This window comes from Phalangium opilio, unplaced genomic scaffold, assembly GCF_054372755.1.
Source record: "Phalangium opilio isolate 3A_F unplaced genomic scaffold, DU_Popi_V2 ptg000217l_1, whole genome shotgun sequence".
Classification (NCBI taxonomy): domain Eukaryota; kingdom Metazoa; phylum Arthropoda; class Arachnida; order Opiliones; family Phalangiidae; genus Phalangium; species Phalangium opilio.
The window spans coordinates 4,984,158-5,005,247 of NW_028324218.1; the positions used below are offsets into that span (position 1 = coordinate 4,984,158).

The 21,090-nt window shown below is 39.2% G+C and overlaps 2 protein-coding genes and 2 long non-coding RNA genes across 6 annotated transcripts in view; 2 read left to right on the plus strand and 2 right to left on the minus strand.

Moving 5' to 3' along the window:
* LOC149615843 (uncharacterized) overlaps window positions 1–21,090 on the minus strand; it is a 101,893-nt gene that overhangs the window by 60,035 nt on the left and 20,768 nt on the right. The window lies entirely within an intron of this gene.
* LOC149615844 (uncharacterized) lies at window positions 2,086–2,589 on the plus strand. The gene is made up of 2 exons (XR_016375902.1): window positions 2,086–2,197; window positions 2,276–2,589. It is a non-coding gene; the product is annotated as an uncharacterized LOC149615844 (long non-coding RNA).
* LOC149615845 (uncharacterized) lies at window positions 4,249–8,183 on the plus strand. The gene is made up of 2 exons (XM_089856459.1): window positions 4,249–5,398; window positions 5,498–8,183. The coding sequence occupies exons 1-2, from the start codon at window positions 4,844–4,846 to the stop codon at window positions 7,949–7,951; spliced, it is 3,009 nt and encodes a 1,002-aa protein (XP_089712585.1). The 5' UTR covers window positions 4,249–4,843; the 3' UTR covers window positions 7,952–8,183.
* Window positions 9,611–14,492, minus strand: LOC149615846 (uncharacterized). Its single transcript, XM_089856430.1, has 3 exons — window positions 13,749–14,492; window positions 12,396–13,680; window positions 9,611–12,296 (listed from the first exon to the last, which is right to left on the minus strand). Exons 2-3 carry the CDS (start codon window positions 12,948–12,950, stop codon window positions 9,843–9,845), a joined length of 3,009 nt encoding a protein of 1,002 aa, XP_089712556.1. The 5' UTR covers window positions 12,951–13,680; window positions 13,749–14,492; the 3' UTR covers window positions 9,611–9,842.

Sequence of the window (21,090 nt, forward strand, 5' to 3'; positions counted from 1 at the left end):
GCCCAAGCACTGTGGAAGGCAGGGGTGGTGCAAGTGGTGGGTGGTGCAGAGTGGTGCAGAGTGGTGCGGGTGGTGCGGGTGGTGCGAGGGGGGAGCAGATGGCGCCAGTGACGCTGGAACTTTCGAGAAGTTTAATTTTATCGCAAATACTAAGATAAGATAAGGGATAAGAAAAATAAAAAATTGGAATTCAGATCAGTTCAATTCTAGTGTAGTTTAAAAATGAATTTCTTAATGCTGATAAGATAACGGGGATATCTCGGAGAAAAATAAATCAATACAGTAGTGGTATGTTATATACCATAAAATTCAATATAGACAAAGGTTGATAACACTCTATTTGAAATGAAACGCGTTCGCTTCTCAGAGTCTCCCAGCCCAAGCACTGTGGAAGGCAGGGGTGGTGCAAGTGGTGGGTGGTGCAGAGTGGTGCAGAGTGGTGCGGGTGGTGCGGGTGGTGCGAGGGGGGAGCAGATGGCGCCAGTGACGCTGGAACTTTCGAGAAGTTTAATTTTATCGCAAATACTAAGATAAGATAAGGGATAAGAAAAATAAAAAATTGGAATTCAGATCAGTTCAATTCTAGTGTAGTTTAAAAATGAATTTCTTAATGCTGATAAGATAACGGGGATATCTCGGAGAAAAATAAATCAATACAGTAGTGGTATGTTATATACCATAAAATTCAATATAGACAAAGGTTGATAACACTCTATTTGAAATGAAACGCGTTCGCTTCTCAGAGTCTCCCAGCCCAAGCACTGTGGAAGGCAGGGGTGGTGCAAGTGGTGGGTGGTGCAGAGTGGTGCAGAGTGGTGCGGGTGGTGCGGGTGGTGCGAGGGGGGAGCAGATGGCGCCAGTGACGCTGGAACTTTCGAGAAGTTTAATTTTATCGCAAATACTAAGATAAGATAAGGGATAAGAAAAATAAAAAATTGGAATTCAGATCAGTTCAATTCTAGTGTAGTTTAAAAATGAATTTCTTAATGCTGATAAGATAACGGGGATATCTCGGAGAAAAATAAATCAATACAGTAGTGGTATGTTATATACCATAAAATTCAATATAGACAAAGGTTGATAACACTCTATTTGAAATGAAACGCGTTCGCTTCTCAGAGTCTCCCAGCCCAAGCACTGTGGAAGGCAGGGGTGGTGCAAGTGGTGGGTGGTGCAGAGTGGTGCAGAGTGGTGCGGGTGGTGCGGGTGGTGCGAGGGGGGAGCAGATGGCGCCAGTGACGCTGGAACTTTCGAGAAGTTTAATTTTATCGCAAATACTAAGATAAGATAAGGGATAAGAAAAATAAAAAATTGGAATTCAGATCAGTTCAATTCTAGTGTAGTTTAAAAATGAATTTCTTAATGCTGATAAGATAACGGGGATATCTCGGAGAAAAATAAATCAATACAGTAGTGGTATGTTATATACCATAAAATTCAATATAGACAAAGGTTGATAACACTCTATTTGAAATGAAACGCGTTCGCTTCTCAGGGTGCATAGTGCATATAATACCATATGAAGATAAGGTCAATTATAATGCAAGAAATAAACGACTCTTCAATATGTTAATTAGATTAAAATTCGAGCCATTAATTTCCCCCGTATTAATAAAATGGCGAATGAATGAGGGAAATCCCAATGTGTGAAACCTATTGTGGGGGGGGGGGGGTAATACCCCGGAAAGAGTGCCACGGGAAAATATTCTCAAACCCAGTTGCAACATGTGGCGCCCCAGAAAACCCATTACTCACCCCCAAGTTAAAGCTACAATGACGTAGAATTGAATGGCCGTAAAAATAGTCAGACCAGGCAAAGTAGAAAATCATTCCAACCTCAAGTTCGTAGAAAGGACGAAGAAGGAGACCAACAAGTACCATGTAAGTACTTAACAACACAATTACATTTCATCACCCCGGAATAGTAATAACCCATATGCTCATCCTAGGTTTAAAAACTCAATCGTCGTTGACTTTGAATTCTTGGAAGGTCGATCAACGGTGGGTGGACGAGAGAAAATTGTAAAGGAAGCGGCTGCAACAACGGTCGAACTAACGCCGAGGGTAGCATCATGGTCCTTTGAACGCTCCCGTCCCATTAGACCGAATCCCGTTGGATCGAAAGTCCCATTAGACCGAATCCCATTAGATCGAATGTCCCATTGAACCGAATCCCATTGGACCGAAAACGCCAAATGTGCGGGTTAATTTTCATACTTTGGCGGGTTCTTTTTCTTAAGATTGGCATTTCAATGTCTTAAATATATTTTTTAAGCTGGTTATATTCTGAAATATATATAAATACTGCAAAAGCTACACGTAGAATGCCGATCCTTGAAGCTCGATAATGACGCTGGGAAACCTCCGAAACCAGCGAAAACAAAATTTCTTCAGTTCAACGAAAGGTACAACAATGCTGTAAAAAAATATCAAGCCGCCATTGAAAATCCCAAAGAATGTAAAATCAGTGCCGCGACGAAATTACTGGATGCCATATCATCAAATATTGTAACGGATGTTTAAAAATTTTGAATGGAATGTATCAAATATTCATAAAGGAAATAAAAATTAATAACTGGAATGATATAATTGAGACTAATTCTTTAACCTAACCAAACCTAACCTAACCAGATCTAACCTAACCTAACCAGATCTAACCTGACCTAACCTAACCTGACCTAACCTGACCTAACCTAACCTGACCTAACCTGACCTAACCTGACCTAACCTAACCTAACCTAACCTAACCTAACCTAACCTAACCTAACCTAACCTAACCTAACCTAACCTAACCTAACCTAACCTAACCTAACCTAACCTAACCTAACCTAACCTAACCTAACCTAACCTAACCTAACCTAACCTAACCTAACCTAACCTAACCTAACCTAACCTAACCTAACCTAACCTAACCTAACCTAACCTAACCTAACCTAACCTAACCTAACCTGACCTGACCTAACCTAACCTAACCTGACCTAACCTAACCTAACCTAACCTAACCTAACCTAACCTAACCTAACCTAACCTAACCTGACCTGACCTAACCTAACCTGACCTAACCTGACCTGACCTAACCTAACCTAACCTAACCTAACCTAACCTAACCTAACCTAACCTAACCTAACCTAACCTAACCTAACCTGACCTAACCTAACCTAACCTAACCTAACCTAACCTGACCTGACCTAACCTGACCTGACCTGACCTGACCTGACCTGACCTGACCTGACCTAACCTAACCTAACCTAACCTAACCTAACCTAACCTAACCTAACCTGACCTGACCTGACCTAACCTAACCTAACCTAACCTAACCTAACCTAACCTAACCTAACCTAACCTAACCTAACCTAACCTAACCTAACCTAACCTAACCTAACCTAACCTAACCTAACCTAACCTAACCTAACCTAACCTAACCTAACCTAACCTAACCTAACCTAACCTAACCTAACCTAACCTAACCTAACCTAACCTAACCTAACCTAACCTAACCTAACCTAACCTAACCTAACCTAACCTAACCTAACCTAACCTAACCTAACCTAACCTAACCTAACCTAACCTAACCTAACCTAACCTAACCTAACCTAACCTAACCTAACCTAACCTAACCTAACCTAACCTAACCTAACCTAACCTAAGCTAACCTAAGCTAAGCTAACCTAACCTAACCTAACCTAACCTAACCTAACCTAACCTAACCTAACCTAACCTAACCTAACCTAACCTAACCTAACCTAACCTAACCTAACCTAACCTAACCTAACCTAACCTAACCTAACCTAACCTAACCTAACCTAACCTAACCTAACCTAACCTAACCTAACCTAACCTAACCTAACCTAACCTAACCTAACCTAACCTAACCGTAAGGCAGATGCAACTAATTTAGTTTATAATGACTTTAGTATGCAAACACACGAATGTTAGTATTACGAAACTTACTTTTCCTTTCGAGGATTCGATCCAGGGTCTGTCGATTGATGGTCCGATACTCTTCCACTAGGCCACGGTGAGACGGAAACCACCATTGCTTAATTAACTTTTGACGAAGAATTATAAAACACTAACAACAGATAACATTTCTGATAAAAAATTCCCAATAGACAGAAACCGCCCAACGGGCTTGATTGAGAAAAGCAATACTTAAAATTTCGATTTATTGGGAATCGGTTTAACGGGATTCGATTTATTGGGATTTCGGTTTAACGGGATTCGGCGTAATGGGACAACTCCCTTTGAACCACCATACTCGGATCAGGAACTCTCGCAGGAGGCCAAACAACAAAACCGATGGATTTGCCACAATTTACACGGTCTCCCCTGGAATCACGGAGTTACGTCATATAACAAACTGGAGGCATGTTTATCTCAAGCTGTCCAAGGATACGAAAGGGTGTTTTGTAAAGGCGAAGAAAAGTGTTTTTTTCTCTTAAATATAATTCACCGAGACGTTATTGACTTAAATGGTGTGGGGTGTCCCAAAGCATCCGATATCGACGAGCATGGACCCATGATCACTTGTTTGGTGGGTCATAAGACAATTTTTAAAAATGGGAAATATGTATGTGCCCTATCTAAATGTATACTTTATTCTGAATGGTTGTATAAACACCAAGATGATGTATATTCACAAATAGATTGAAAATAAATAAAAATTCACTTATTGTTGTTTGAAATAAAAATAATTCTAAGATTTGATATAATATTAGTTTTTTGATTAGACACATTCGGGGTTGAAGCGTTCACATGCTAAGTTTAAAAAGTCACGTGGGGTTTGACGTGTAGTGGGAAATACAATCTACGCGCGGCGTATTTCGAAACCCCCAAAAAACTCATGTCTAAGAAAGCTATTCTTAATGTTAAAAACCATGATAATAAGTGTTTTCTATGGTCAATTTTAGCTCATTTACATCCTGTAAATTTTAGAAATAACCCGAATTGCGTAGAAAATTATCTCCCTTTTCAAAACGAGTTAGAATTGACAGGAATCACATTCCCTGTACAAGTTAATGTAGCTGTTTTAGAAAGGTTTGAACAGGTTAATAACTTATCAGTTAGCATCTATGGTTATGAGGATGAGGTTTTCCCCCTTTATGTGAGCTCGAACAGGGTCGACGATGCGCGTCAAATAGATCTGCTGCTACTATCTCAGGGGGCAGAGAAGCATTTTTGTTTGATTCGTAGCTTGAGTCGGCTTCTATCGTCATTCACCGCACATAACGGTAGAGCCTTCTACTGTCGTTATTGTCTGCATCGTTTCTCCGGCTTCGGCTCAGAGCAAAGACATGAAGAGCACGTCAAAGAGTGTAGCTTACACGACCCCCAGAAAATCAAAATGCCTGTCAAGGAGCCCATCCTAGAGTTCAAAAACATCGCCTGGGAGCAAAAAGTAAGTTTTGTCATCCACTTTTGGTTTTACTAATACATAAGAAGCGCGCGATAAAGTGTGCCATGGAATAAAATGTTTCCAATTTTTCTGTTCCATTAGGTGAAGTTCGTCATCTACGCGGATTTCGAGTCAATCTTAAGTAAAATACAGGGATGCGATCAGGACGCTACCCTCTCTTCTTCCACGAAAACCTCCCAACACGTTGCCTGCGGGTTCAGCTACGTCATCGTTGGACAAGACGGTTCAGTGTCAAAACCAGTGACGTACAGAGGAATGGACGCGGCGGAAAGGTTTTTACAAAACCTTATTCGTGAAGATGAAATCATCCAAGGGAAAATAAAAGCCAACGTACCCATGAACCTGAAAAACTCGGAAATGACGGAATTTGTATCAGCCCAAGTCTGCTACCTATGCGGGAAGGCGTTCACCCATGATAACTGCAAAGTTCGGGGCCACGACCATACAGATGGGTCCTACAGAGGAGCGGCTCATAATACCTGTAACCTCAAGTTGAAGACATTGAAATTCGTTCCGGTGTTCATGCATAACCTATCCCGCTATGATGCTCACTTGATAATGGACAAAATCGGACTCTTTAAACATCAAGAAATTAAGTGTATCCCGACGAATTCCGAGACTTACATTTCGTTTTCTCTGGGAAATCTACGCTTTCTAGACTCTATCAGGTTTATGCCAGCCTCGCTCGACTCCCTCGTTTCCAACTTGGCCAAGGGAGGTGCGGAAAAGTTTAAATGCCTAAACTCTGTTTTCAAACCGGACGAAGTGGAGCATTTACTGAGGAAACAAGTCTACCCGTATGACTATTTCGATCGCGAGGAGAAATTTGACGAGACGGAGTTACCACCGAAGGAGGCTTTTTTCAACTCGCTCACCGATGAAAAGGTTAGTGACGAGGATTATTCCCAAGCCCAAACAGTTTGGGAAAAATTCAGGATCGCTAACCTCGGCGAGTACCATGATTTATACGTCAAAACCGACGTTTTACTCTTGGCTGACGTATTTGAAAACTTCCGAGCCATGTGCTTGGAATATTACAAATTAGACTGCGCTCACGCCTTTACCGGTCCCGGTTTTGCTTGGCAGAGCGCTTTACGTATGACTGGAGTTAAATTAGAACTTCTTTTAGACCCTGATATGCACCTATTTATCGAGAAGGGAATTAGGGGAGGAGTTTCTCTGATAACCCACAGGTTGGCTGAGGCGAATAACAAACATCTTCCTGAAACCTACGACGCTTCGAAACCTAGTTCCTACATCACTTACCTGGACTGTAACAATCTTTATGGAACAGTAATGTGTCACCATTTACCTATGAGGGGTTTCCGATGGTTGCAGTCATGTGAAGATTTCACCAGAGAAGTTATTCTTAACCAACCCGACGATGACCCTCAGGGTTTCATTCTAGAGGTGGATCTTGAATACCCGGACAGTTTACACGTAGAGCATAATTGTCTCCCCCTCGCCCCTGAAAGACGTGTTGTTACCGCCGGCGAACTATCTCCATATTCAATAGATCAATTGAACAAATTAAAACTGAAAATTAAAGATAGTCTTCCCAAATTAGTCCCCTCGCTTTATAACAGAGAAAAATACGTGCTCCATTACCGAAATCTAAAGTTCTACCTCGCTAAAGGTATGAAATTAGGGAAGGTTCACCGTATTCTCACGTTTGAACAAGGGGCTTGGTTAAAACCCTTTATCGAGTTTAACACGGAGAAGCGGAAGATGGCCGCTAACGCGTTCGAAAAGGATTTCTTCAAACTATGCAACAACTCTGTGTTCGGGAAGACGATGGAGAATCTACGTAACCGCATAAATTTCGACCTTGTGCAAACCCGGGAGATGGCAATCAAGAAGGCGAGTTCTCCGGCGTTCGAAAGGTTTACAGTTTTCAAGAACGACCTAGTTGGAATTCACCAACTGAAGAAATCCTTAACCTTGGACCGACCCATTTATACGGGCTTCACCATTTTAGACTTGTCTAAACTGGTTATGTACGATTTCCATTACAACACCGTGAGAGCAAAATATGGGGAAGCCGCCAAGCTTCTCTTCACAGACACAGATTCCCTGACCTACCAAATCTTCACCGACGATCTGCCCCGAGACTTTGCCGAAAACAAGGAGATGTACGACTTCTCCGATTACCCTCGAGACCATCCCTTGTTCAGCGAGGAGAACAAGAAAGTTCTCGGCAAGTTCAAAGACGAGCTTAATGGAGTACCGATTCAGGAGTTCTGCGGACTCCGTCCGAAGATGTACTCCATCTTGTCGTCGAAGGGGGAAAAGAAGACGGCGAAGGGAATTTGTCGTCGTGTGGTTAAGAAGAAGATTCGTCATGCCGACTACAAGGAATGCCTACTTCAACGTAAACTCACCGTGGAAGAGATGAAAAGAATTGTGAGTTTGAAACATGAACTGTTTTCCGTCACCCAAAAGAAACTCGCATTGAACCCGTGCGATGACAAGCGATACATCATCGACGGTGTGGCTACTTACTCGTTAGGACATTTTAAAATTAGGGATCTATAAAAGCGAGTTTTCCTCCGTGGCATAGCCCGGTTTCTCGCTTTATGTAAATTATTTTTACAAATATCTTAGAACTGTGTAACTTTAATATCTTAGAATTTTATAACTTTTTTTTTTTAAAAATATCTTTCGTAAATTTGTATATGTAAATATTTGCAAACTCGCTATTTTTTTTTATATATAAATTTTTGAATGCTGTTGAAAATAAAATAAATATAATTATAATTATGTTAAAGTATTCTTCTCCAAATTTTTCCTACTCTTATTCATTTATCATGTACGAGGAGGAGAGAGGGGCCCGGCCTACCCTTCCGTTCAAAGTTTCACAGTTTGCGTTCAAAGTTTACTATTTCTTTTCAAAGTTTCACTATTTCTTTTCAAAGTTTCCCTATTTCTTTTCAAAGTTTCACTATTTCTTTTCAAAGTTTCACTATTTCCGTTCAAAGTTTCACTATTTCCGTTGAAAGTTTCACTATTTCCGTTCAAAGTTTCACTAAGGGATTGATTACATCACTTTACATACAGTCCACCAAAAATGCACTTATTCTCCTAAACAAAATTTATCGTACCATCAATGATTGTTAAGTCACAACTCTTACAGAGAAGGGACTGATTTCCGAATTCCAAGTGCTTTATTTGTTTACTTCCTTATCAGCATGATAAGGAACTGTCGGCGGAAAATTCAAAAATCGTACCCTATATAATCAGTTCAGTTCCGAGTTTAATTTTAATTCAGTAGTTGAGCAATTGACGATAAATTTGAAAATGTCAATCCTATACGAAACGTGTGTTTGTTTTAAGACCCCCCATTTAACTTGGGTTTATAGGACCTTGGGTTATCAGAAACTTTTGAAGTGGGCGAATTGGCGACTGATAAGATAGAACCTTTGCAGGGGAGGATCAGATCTTCGAACTCCATTATCCAGGGGGGGGGGGCTCTTTTTTAAACTAGGCGGGTGGTTGCCCCCCCCCTGGATAATGGAATTCGAAGATCTGATCCTCCCCTGCAAAGGTTCTATCTTATCAGTCGCCAATTCGCCCACTTCAAAAGTTTCTGATAACCCAAGGTCCTATAAACCCAAGTTAAATGGGGGGTCTTAAAACAAACACACGTTTCGTATAGGATTGACATTTTCAAATTTATCGTCAATTGCTCAACTACTGAATTAAAATTAAACTCGGAACTGAACTGATTATATAGGGTACGATTTTTGAATTTTCCGCCGACAGTTCCTTATCATGCTGATAAGGAAGTAAACAAATAAAGCACTTGGAATTCGGAAATCAGTCCCTTCTCTGTAAGAGTTGTGACTTAACAATCATTGATGGTACGATAAATTTTGTTTAGGAGAATAAGTGCATTTTTGGTGGACTGTATGTAAAGTGATGTAATCAATCCCTTAGTGAAACTTTGAACGGAAATAGTGAAACTTTCAACGGAAATAGTGAAACTTTGAACGGAAATAGTGAAACTTTGAAAAGAAATAGTGAAACTTTGAAAAGAAATAGGGAAACTTTGAAAAGAAATAGTGAAACTTTGAAAAGAAATAGTAAACTTTGAACGCAAACTGTGAAACTTTGAACGGAAGGGTAGGCCGGGCCCCTCTCTCCTCCTCGTACATGATAAATGAATAAGAGTAGGAAAAATTTGGAGAAGAATACTTTAACATAATTATAATTATATTTATTTTATTTTCAACAGCATTCAAAAATTTATATATAAAAAAAAATAGCGAGTTTGCAAATATTTACATATACAAATTTACGAAAGATATTTTTAAAAAAAAAAAGTTATAAAATTCTAAGATATTAAAGTTACACAGTTCTAAGATATTTGTAAAAATAATTTACATAAAGCGAGAAACCGGGCTATGCCACGGAGGAAAACTCGCTTTTATAGATCCCTAATTTTAAAATGTCCTAACGAGTAAGTAGCCACACCGTCGATGATGTATCGCTTGTCATCGCACGGGTTCAATGCGAGTTTCTTTTGGGTGACGGAAAACAGTTCATGTTTCAAACTCACAATTCTTTTCATCTCTTCCACGGTGAGTTTACGTTGAAGTAGGCATTCCTTGTAGTCGGCATGACGAATCTTCTTCTTAACCACACGACGACAAATTCCCTTCGCCGTCTTCTTTTCCCCCTTCGACGACAAGATGGAGTACATCTTCGGACGGAGTCCGCAGAACTCCTGAATCGGTACTCCATTAAGCTCGTCTTTGAACTTGCCGAGAACTTTCTTGTTCTCCTCGCTGAACAAGGGATGGTCTCGAGGGTAATCGGAGAAGTCGTACATCTCCTTGTTTTCGGCAAAGTCTCGGGGCAGATCGTCGGTGAAGATTTGGTAGGTCAGGGAATCTGTGTCTGTGAAGAGAAGCTTGGCGGCTTCCCCATATTTTGCTCTCACGGTGTTGTAATGGAAATCGTACATAACCAGTTTAGACAAGTCTAAAATGGTGAAGCCCGTATAAATGGGTCGGTCCAAGGTTAAGGATTTCTTCAGTTGGTGAATTCCAACTAGGTCGTTCTTGAAAACTGTAAACCTTTCGAACGCCGGAGAACTCGCCTTCTTGATTGCCATCTCCCGGGTTTGCACAAGGTCGAAATTTATGCGGTTACGTAGATTCTCCATCGTCTTCCCGAACACAGAGTTGTTGCATAGTTTGAAGAAATCCTTTTCGAACGCGTTAGCGGCCATCTTCCGCTTCTCCGTGTTAAACTCGATAAAGGGTTTTAACCAAGCCCCTTGTTCAAACGTGAGAATACGGTGAACCTTCCCTAATTTCATACCTTTAGCGAGGTAGAACTTTAGATTTCGGTAATGGAGCACGTATTTTTCTCTGTTATAAAGCGAGGGGACTAATTTGGGAAGACTATCTTTAATTTTCAGTTTTAATTTGTTCAATTGATCTATTGAATATGGAGATAGTTCGCCGGCGGTAACAACACGTCTTTCAGGGGCGAGGGGGAGACAATTATGCTCTACGTGTAAACTGTCCGGGTATTCAAGATCCACCTCTAGAATGAAACCCTGAGGGTCATCGTCGGGTTGGTTAAGAATAACTTCTCTGGTGAAATCTTCACATGACTGCAACCATCGGAAACCCCTCATAGGTAAATGGTGACACATTACTGTTCCATAAAGATTGTTACAGTCCAGGTAAGTGATGTAGGAACTAGGTTTCGAAGCGTCGTAGGTTTCAGGAAGATGTTTGTTATTCGCCTCAGCCAACCTGTGGGTTATCAGAGAAACTCCTCCCCTAATTCCCTTCTCGATAAATAGGTGCATATCAGGGTCTAAAAGAAGTTCTAATTTAACTCCAGTCATACGTAAAGCGCTCTGCCAAGCAAAACCGGGACCGGTAAAGGCGTGAGCGCAGTCTAATTTGTAATATTCCAAGCACATGGCTCGGAAGTTTTCAAATACGTCAGCCAAGAGTAAAACGTCGGTTTTGACGTATAAATCATGGTACTCGCCGAGGTTAGCGATCCTGAATTTTTCCCAAACTGTTTGGGCTTGGGAATAATCCTCGTCACTAACCTTTTCATCGGTGAGCGAGTTGAAAAAAGCCTCCTTCGGTGGTAACTCCGTCTCGTCAAATTTCTCCTCGCGATCGAAATAGTCATACGGGTAGACTTGTTTCCTCAGTAAATGCTCCACTTCGTCCGGTTTGAAAACAGAGTTTAGGCATTTAAACTTTTCCGCACCTCCCTTGGCCAAGTTGGAAACGAGGGAGTCGAGCGAGGCTGGCATAAACCTGATAGAGTCTAGAAAGCGTAGATTTCCCAGAGAAAACGAAATGTAAGTCTCGGAATTCGTCGGGATACACTTAATTTCTTGATGTTTAAAGAGTCCGATTTTGTCCATTATCAAGTGAGCATCATAGCGGGATAGGTTATGCATGAACACCGGAACGAATTTCAATGTCTTCAACTTGAGGTTACAGGTATTATGAGCCGCTCCTCTGTAGGACCCATCTGTATGGTCGTGGCCCCGAACTTTGCAGTTATCATGGGTGAACGCCTTCCCGCATAGGTAGCAGACTTGGGCTGATACAAATTCCGTCATTTCCGAGTTTTTCAGGTTCATGGGTACGTTGGCTTTTATTTTCCCTTGGATGATTTCATCTTCACGAATAAGGTTTTGTAAAAACCTTTCCGCCGCGTCCATTCCTCTGTACGTCACTGGTTTTGACACTGAACCGTCTTGTCCAACGATGACGTAGCTGAACCCGCAGGCAACGTGTTGGGAGGTTTTCGTGGAAGAAGAGAGGGTAGCGTCCTGATCGCATCCCTGTATTTTACTTAAGATTGACTCGAAATCCGCGTAGATGACGAACTTCACCTAATGGAACAGAAAAATTGGAAACATTTTATTCCATGGCACACTTTATCGCGCGCTTCTTATGTATTAGTAAAACCAAAAGTGGATGACAAAACTTACTTTTTGCTCCCAGGCGATGTTTTTGAACTCTAGGATGGGCTCCTTGACAGGCATTTTGATTTTCTGGGGGTCGTGTAAGCTACACTCTTTGACGTGCTCTTCATGTCTTTGCTCTGAGCCGAAGCCGGAGAAACGATGCAGACAATAACGACAGTAGAAGGCTCTACCGTTATGTGCGGTGAATGACGATAGAAGCCGACTCAAGCTACGAATCAAACAAAAATGCTTCTCTGCCCCCTGAGATAGTAGCAGCAGATCTATTTGACGCGCATCGTCGACCCTGTTCGAGCTCACATAAAGGGGGAAAACCTCATCCTCATAACCATAGATGCTAACTGATAAGTTATTAACCTGTTCAAACCTTTCTAAAACAGCTACATTAACTTGTACAGGGAATGTGATTCCTGTCAATTCTAACTCGTTTTGAAAAGGGAGATAATTTTCTACGCAATTCGGGTTATTTCTAAAATTTACAGGATGTAAATGAGCTAAAATTGACCATAGAAAACACTTATTATCATGGTTTTTAACATTAAGAATAGCTTTCTTAGACATGAGTTTTTTGGGGGTTTCGAAATACGCCGCGCGTAGATTGTATTTCCCACTACACGTCAAACCCCACGTGACTTTTTAAACTTAGCATGTGAACGCTTCAACCCCGAATGTGTCTAATCAAAAAACTAATATTATATCAAATCTTAGAATTATTTTTATTTCAAACAACAATAAGTGAATTTTTATTTATTTTCAATCTATTTGTGAATATACATCATCTTGGTGTTTATACAACCATTCAGAATAAAGTATACATTTAGATAGGGCACATACATATTTCCCATTTTTAAAAATTGTCTTATGACCCACCAAACAAGTGATCATGGGTCCATGCTCGTCGATATCGGATGCTTTGGGACACCCCACACCATTTAAGTCAATAACGTCTCGGTGAATTATATTTAAGAGAAAAAAACACTTTTCTTCGCCTTTACAAAACACCCTTTCGTATCCTTGGACAGCTTGAGATAAACATGCCTCCAGTTTGTTATATGACGTAACTCCGTGATTCCAGGGGAGACCGTGTAAATTGTGGCAAATCCATCGGTTTTGTTGTTTGGCCTCCTGCGAGAGTTCCTGATCCGAGTATGGTGGTTCAAAGGACCATGATGCTACCCTCGGCGTTAGTTCGACCGTTGTTGCAGCCGCTTCCTTTACAATTTTCTCTCGTCCACCCACCGTTGATCGACCTTCCAAGAATTCAAAGTCAACGACGATTGAGTTTTTAAACCTAGGATGAGCATATGGGTTATTACTATTCCGGGGTGATGAAATGTAATTGTGTTGTTAAGTACTTACATGGTACTTGTTGGTCTCCTTCTTCGTCCTTTCTACGAACTTGAGGTTGGAATGATTTTCTACTTTGCCTGGTCTGACTATTTTTACGGCCATTCAATTCTACGTCATTGTAGCTTTAACTTGGGGGTGAGTAATGGGTTTTCTGGGGCGCCACATGTTGCAACTGGGTTTGAGAATATTTTCCCGTGGCACTCTTTCCGGGGTATTACCCCCCCCCCCCACAATAGGTTTCACACATTGGGATTTCCCTCATTCATTCGCCATTTTATTAATACGGGGGAAATTAATGGCTCGAATTTTAATCTAATTAACATATTGAAGAGTCGTTTATTTCTTGCATTATAATTGACCTTATCTTCATATGGTATTATATGCACTATGCACCCTGAGAAGCGAACGCGTTTCATTTCAAATAGAGTGTTATCAACCTTTGTCTATATTGAATTTTATGGTATATAACATACCACTACTGTATTGATTTATTTTTCTCCGAGATATCCCCGTTATCTTATCAGCATTAAGAAATTCATTTTTAAACTACACTAGAATTGAACTGATCTGAATTCCAATTTTTTATTTTTCTTATCCCTTATCTTATCTTAGTATTTGCGATAAAATTAAACTTCTCGAAAGTTCCAGCGTCACTGGCGCCATCTGCTCCCCCCTCGCACCACCCGCACCACCCGCACCACTCTGCACCACTCTGCACCACCCACCACTTGCACCACCCCTGCCTTCCACAGTGCTTGGGCTGGGAGACTCTTATGAACCCTACTCCTGTTGAAACACAATTCAATAATTTTAAATTATATTTGAAACTATTTCAAAAATTCCCTAATTTTTCAAGGACCATTTGATGGATGGACCATTTGAAGTAAATTTCCCTGCCTCTAGAATTATTTTATTTGTAGAATAGTCAGAATGTTGTGGTATCTTAACCGGACTAACTATCAAAATTAACAAGTTACAAATATATAAGTTCATGGCAGTGCAACTATATTAAAATTATCAAATAAATATGTATTTCCCTGATGTATGCTGACTTTCAAAAAAAACAAAAAAAAAACACCCTGATGAAAGATATAACACTGACTTTCAAAAAAAAACAAAAAAACCACCCTGATGTAAGATATAACACTGACTTTCAAAATAAACTTTAAAATAGATCATACCACTTTACAAAATTTTCCCAAGTACGCAATCACAAATTTTTAAAACACGAAATAAAATTCGTTCAACCGCACCGCACCAATAAAACGCGTCCTACAAAATCATAAAAGTATTTCTATTTCAAACTATATAATAATAATCAGGGTACTTAGCTGTAAAACGCACACCTATCATCATATTAGCTCCATAATGGGTCAATGTAGTTAACTCGTGGAGAAATTTCACCTTAAAAACGGAAATTTAAAATCATAATATCAGAGTGAAAATCACGATTTATCGTGTTATGGTCATTTTAGAGGGCTATACTTAACAACTTATATTACAACACGAGGCTAAGCTGGCTATTTTGGATCACTGGGTTATGGGCCTACATTACGTGGTAATTTAGCGGTATTTTTATTTTTCATGGTCATTCTAAGGTCCTAAATGTGGTGGTTATCGTGTATTAATGCTGTGTAATTGAAAACATATAATTCGGTTTCAGTAACTAACAGAGCGATTCAAATGAAAAGTTTAACATTATTATTATTTTTAGAAATAACCAAGAAGTGATATCTAGTTTATTAGGGAGAAGGTATAAATTCGCGTGCACATTTCCAGCTTTATCTCCAGTCCAAATGTAGTTGGTCCGGAGTTAATCCCCGCCGCCTCTAAATTACAACCAACATCTCATTGGTCCTTGAAAACTCGTGCACGTCAGCGCGACGCGAATGACGAAAATTACAATCAAATTTTCCGACTGAGGAGAGGAGGCGAAATAGCCCGGGGCCTCCTTTTACGTCCCCCCTTGTATTTTTAAAGGGGGACTGCAGGACTATGACCCGCGCGAATACTTAGGCAGCTCATACCTTCTCCCTAATAAACTAGATATCACTTCTTGAAATAACATAAGTTCATAAAATATGTTCCTTCCATAAGTTTGTTTAATTAATATCTGGTCATGACAAACTGAAAGGCTTGTAATTTTGAAGTGAGTGAGTGAGTGAGGTAGGTCATAGATTCGAGAGGAGGTAAAGCGAGGGAGGCCTGGTGAGTGAGTGGAGCGCTGGTGTCAAAGGGGGCTTAGTAATGCAGACTAAATAGGACCTAGATGGAATTGGGTCCTAGCTGCAAAATTAATTAACCACCACCGAGTGTACTTAGGACTTCAATTCAATTCTCGCTTCCGTCGTTCTCCTTGAGTCGAACTAGTTATCTCGAGCTGCTGTAAGTCTCTCAGTAGCATTACGAATCCTATAGCAAGTCCTCTAATTAAATATTTATACATTAAATTAAGACTTGTAACATAAATTCTAAACATTACCCCTGGTGTTAAACTTAAATCTAACTGCAGGAGGTCTTCACTAACTCTCACAAAACCATTCTTGAAAATTTCTATCTATGTAATAATGTAGCAATTAATCATTTTGAGAGGCTCTCGTACATACAACAAGCAATCACTCCAAATATCTTCAGGATACAATAGTTGATAGCTTTTTTCATATAATCCTTCTCACAGTCACTTGTCAGTATTATGAAAGCATAATACAGTACTTAAAGAAACGCTAAACTTACAGACAAGAGATATGGGAGAACATACAATGTATCTTGTCCATTTTTGTACAATATTTATTATATTTCTTAACGTATTACCCAGTGACAACCAACTTCGTTACATCGAGTAGGGAGGCCCCTAGTACTTACCAAGATAAGATTGTTACGTTATTAACGTTCTTTTTGTTTAGATATTAATGGGTGATGTTCTTTGGCAAAATATTAGTTCGAGGAGATAATAAGTTTTTTCAATATGAGTTGGTACTACGTTTGAAGGTATTGTATAACTGTCGTAAGGGAAGCTTTACTATATGGCTGTAGTATTATATGAAGTATCAATTGGGAGTTAAAAACAGTCTGGTCTCTTTACGTAATGTGTTAGCTTAAGGTTTTTGCCGACCAATCCAATTCGCTTTAGGGACTTAGTAAGTTAGGCTTAGGTTTGTCATTGGATTACTTTGAGATTTGAGAATTTATAGGAGAGCGTATCGTATTGGGTAGTAAAGGGTTAACTAGCCTTAACTATATATTTAAATTTGGCATTATCTTTAATGGATAATTAATGATTAAAAAATACCTTTAAATTTAACAAAAAAAAACCTTAAAATTATTCTAACCCATAAATGCTAGTAAATTCCATAGCATTTTAACCTAATATTTCAAGAGATAACATTTAAATTAAAAATAAATGCAGTTAAAGTTTAATTAAATAGATTGTAATTCCAAGTCTCTAAAATCATCACCCAAAATTCATGGCAAACTTATCAAACACACCCTTATAACCCCTAAAATAACTCAATCAGGCCTAACAATCACAACTCATTAAAAACAAAATTTCAAACTACTAATTAGAGTCAGAATTTACAACTTCATATTATATAATGAATGAATACCTAATATATTACAAACCACAGTAAAAGGCTTCGGTACCCCCAGCACGCTTTGATAATGGATGTCATATAGAAAATATTAAGACTAAATTATCTGCCGCCAAATTAGGGTCAGAACGACCGGGGTCCCTGTTGGATAGCGTGAAATATTACACAGTGACCTTGATACGCGATTGGATACGCTATGGGGTGATTGACTACACCATAAAGCAAACTCTCTGCTGTTCCATGGAATAAAGCCTTGTAATTTGCTAGGGTAACGGTCAGGGTAATGTACGAATCTAAATCTCGTGAAATTTGCAGCGAATTTCACGGAATATAACGTCACGAGACAATAGCTTAGGAATCTCGTGGAATTTCCCATAGAAAAAATAGGCCAAACAAATGCATGATATCAATCAGTAATGAACTATAAAACTAACTTAGCAGTTATGTTATGCTTTAGTTATGTAATACAGGGATAGATTTAATTTTAGAAGTAGGAATGGAGAACGGTTAGTATTTACTTCAGTTATTCCGACTCATAGACCACCCAGTATAGAGCCCCTCCCTGCAACACGTATCGAAAAGTTTAAATTATCTTATTGGTTGCTCACTTAAACTACGTTTTGATGACGTTGCTGACGGGGACGACGGCGAAAAATAGTGACGTAATTCCTTTTTACCTCTGACGCTATGACCCTCCCGCCTCTTCTTTCATACCCCCCCGTCCCGTGGAAGGGGGTCCGGGACTTTGACGCGCGCCCAGATTACTCTGTTCTCCATTCCTACTTATAAAATTAAATCTATCCCTGGTAATATGTTTCTTCCCAGGCTTTTATCTTTTATCCACAGAGCTACGGTCACCCTAGCAACTCTCTGTATGCACATCCTAGTCGATGAAGACATTATCTGGCCTTAATGTAGATTTTAAAATGATATAAAATATATATCAGTGGGTGGAAAATTAATATTATTTAAGTTTGAAATATAAAAAAATAAAAATGAATGATAAACGAACCGCCCATAATTCTAAATGTGTTTTCAGGTATGAAAGGGTTATCACTGTGAATTCAGCTCTCTCAATTCCGTAAAGGTTTTTTGACGGTCATTAAAGGTTAATGTACATTACACCGTCTTTCAAATCGCAATGCGGTTTCGGAAATTTTTGATAAATTCCAGGTAAAATGTAATTTCACTATATGTCTGAACGCTAAAAGTGCTGGCATGTATAAGTCCATAAATTCAGTGAAATAATAAAACAAATTTTCAGGTTTACTGGTAAATTTCCAACATCGAAACAGTCTTTGAAACCTAAAATAATTTTCCACAAATTATTTTATCTAATTATTATTCAATTATGAAAAAAACATGAATTTCCATGAGTTTCTAAGCTCAAAACCAACTCCCTTCATATTTCTTGGTATTTATTCCTGGTATTATACTCGGTACACTTTTATTACTTTTCCCACGTTACACAAACTTACAACCTTTAAGAAATAAGGTTTGGAAATGTAATAAAGAAAATAATAAGAAAGGTCATTATTTTTTAGCGTAGAAAGTCTCACAAATAATATTAATAACTAGAGCGATAACGCAAACTAAGATTAAGTGCCCACGTTTCTAGGTATATATTGGTCTGTACTCTGTAGGTAGTAAAACCTAGTGTCCAGTTGGTAGGGGCGACCGTACCCTGACGATAAAATCACTTTATGCCATAATGTTCAACCTGACATTCTTGGGAAAAGACATTTTGACCAAAGTATTATTATTATTTTTTTTTTTTTGGCATTAGTGGGTGAGGTTTCATATTATCAATAAATCAATCTTAACTTAATCTATATTTCTTTCTTTCTGTGGTATTTTTGACCAGTATTCGGTTAAGGTTAAGTTAATGAAAATAACTAGGACTTGATTAAACGGAGGGGTAAGTCACTAGCGAAAACAGGTTACTGAGAGCTTGTCATGAAGTGAGTGACGTAGGTCATAGAATTCTCGTAAATTGACGTAGGTGAAACGTCATAAAATTCTCGTAAAGCGAGGGAGGCCTGGTGAGGCAATGTCAAAGGCTTAGTAAGTTCAGTCTAAATAGGAGTGCCTAGATGGAATTAGGTCCTAGCTGCAAAATTAATTAACCACCACCGAGTGTACTTATGACTTCAATTGACTCGCTTCCGTCGTTCTCCTTCTCGAACTAGTTATCTCGAGCTGCTGTAAGTCTCTCAGTAGCATTACGAATCGTATAGGTAGTGCAAATCGTACTTATGGAACATATCGCTTATAAACTTATGCAAGTTTCGTCTTTAGTTGGTAAAAATCTGTAACAGGATTTTGTCAGAGCTACAGGCTGCCTCTTTCGAAATTGAAGATTCATTCATTTTGGTGAGCCTTTGAGAATTAGACAATTCTAGTCAGGAGCTAAAACAAAGCCGCTTAAGTATATTTAATAAATTAAGGTATATCCATATACCATATACGTCTTGCAAAGGACGGCAGTTGGTTCGAACTTAATATAATTAAACTCCCCTATTCAACTATAAGCTTCTAAAATAATTAAATTAGAGACTCCATTTGCAGTCAAATCAAACCAAGGATTATTCAAGTAAATACATGGGTCTGTCATTTGAACAGGTGTCCGAATTGCTAACACCGCATCCTAGAATTTTATACAGGGAGTAGAGATAGGATGGCCACTTAAAGTTAATTAAGAAACTGAAAGACAATGATTGCTAATTTAATTAAGGGGGTCATCCGTAAAACACTGTTTCCAATCAATGTTCATAATTTTAGCATGTGTTAGGGGGTGCTACAGTACATGTCCCTTATGGGGGGGGGTCAAATAAAATCGGTGTGGTCATAGAAGTATAAAAGATTGATTGATTTCCCATCGAACCCCATTTATGCATCCCACTGCATGTACTTCGGTCCTCCCTTTTAGGAACACTATTTAGCACTCATAAACTCCACCGTCGTCCTAGCAATTTTCGTAGCATGCACGGTTGATAACCCAACCACGCGTAGGAAGATATTGTTTTCAAAACCATTAAAAATGCACGAGAAAATACTATACAGTATAAAAACGGCCTTTACAAAATCCAATTTTAAATACAGTACAGCTAAGCCATTTTAAATTAAGTCAATTTATCTAAAATTTAATGGGATTTTGTTGTACCAAGAAGGGATATTTAGTTTACTAGGGTGAATTTATAAGATGCCTAAGGCCTAAGTATTCGCGCGCCATAGTCCTGCAGTCCCCCTTTCAAAATACAGGGGGGGGCGTAAAAGGAGGCCGGGCTATTTCGCCTCTCCTCAGTCGGAAAATATGACTGTAATTTTCGTCATTCGCGTCGCGCTGACGTGCACGAGTTTTCAAGAACCAATGAGATGCTGGTTGTAATTAATTTAGAGGCGGCGGGGATTAACTCCGGACCTACGGGTTTGGACTGGAGATAAAGCTGCATGGAAATATGGCGAATTTATACCTTCTCCCTAGTAAACTTGATATCGCTTCTTGGTTGTACGTCTTCATTTGAGAACATCTATGCAAAACTAGATAGACCCAATTTCCCAAAATTATTTTTCTCAAACAAATTTAAAAACATCCTTGAATTTAATTGTAAACTAAATCAAAACCTTTTTTTATATTTTAGTTTTTTTCGCAAACGCAATTGATAATGTTGTGGAAGTTATGGCGTATGGATATATAATGTTAAATATCACACGAAAGTAAATAGTGTACGTTACAAAAGGCTCAATATATTTATACCCCA

Coding starts and splice junctions, on each gene's coding strand:
- LOC149615845 (XM_089856459.1), top strand. CDS start 4,844: ATGTCTAAGAAAGCTATTCTTAATGTTAAAAACCATGATAATAAGTGT. Junction 5,399..5,497: donor ACATCGCCTGGGAGCAAAAA/GTAAGTTTTGTC, acceptor CTGTTCCATTAG/GTGAAGTTCGTCATCTACGC.
- LOC149615846 (XM_089856430.1), bottom strand. CDS start 12,950: ATGTCTAAGAAAGCTATTCTTAATGTTAAAAACCATGATAATAAGTGT. Junction 12,297..12,395: donor ACATCGCCTGGGAGCAAAAA/GTAAGTTTTGTC, acceptor CTGTTCCATTAG/GTGAAGTTCGTCATCTACGC.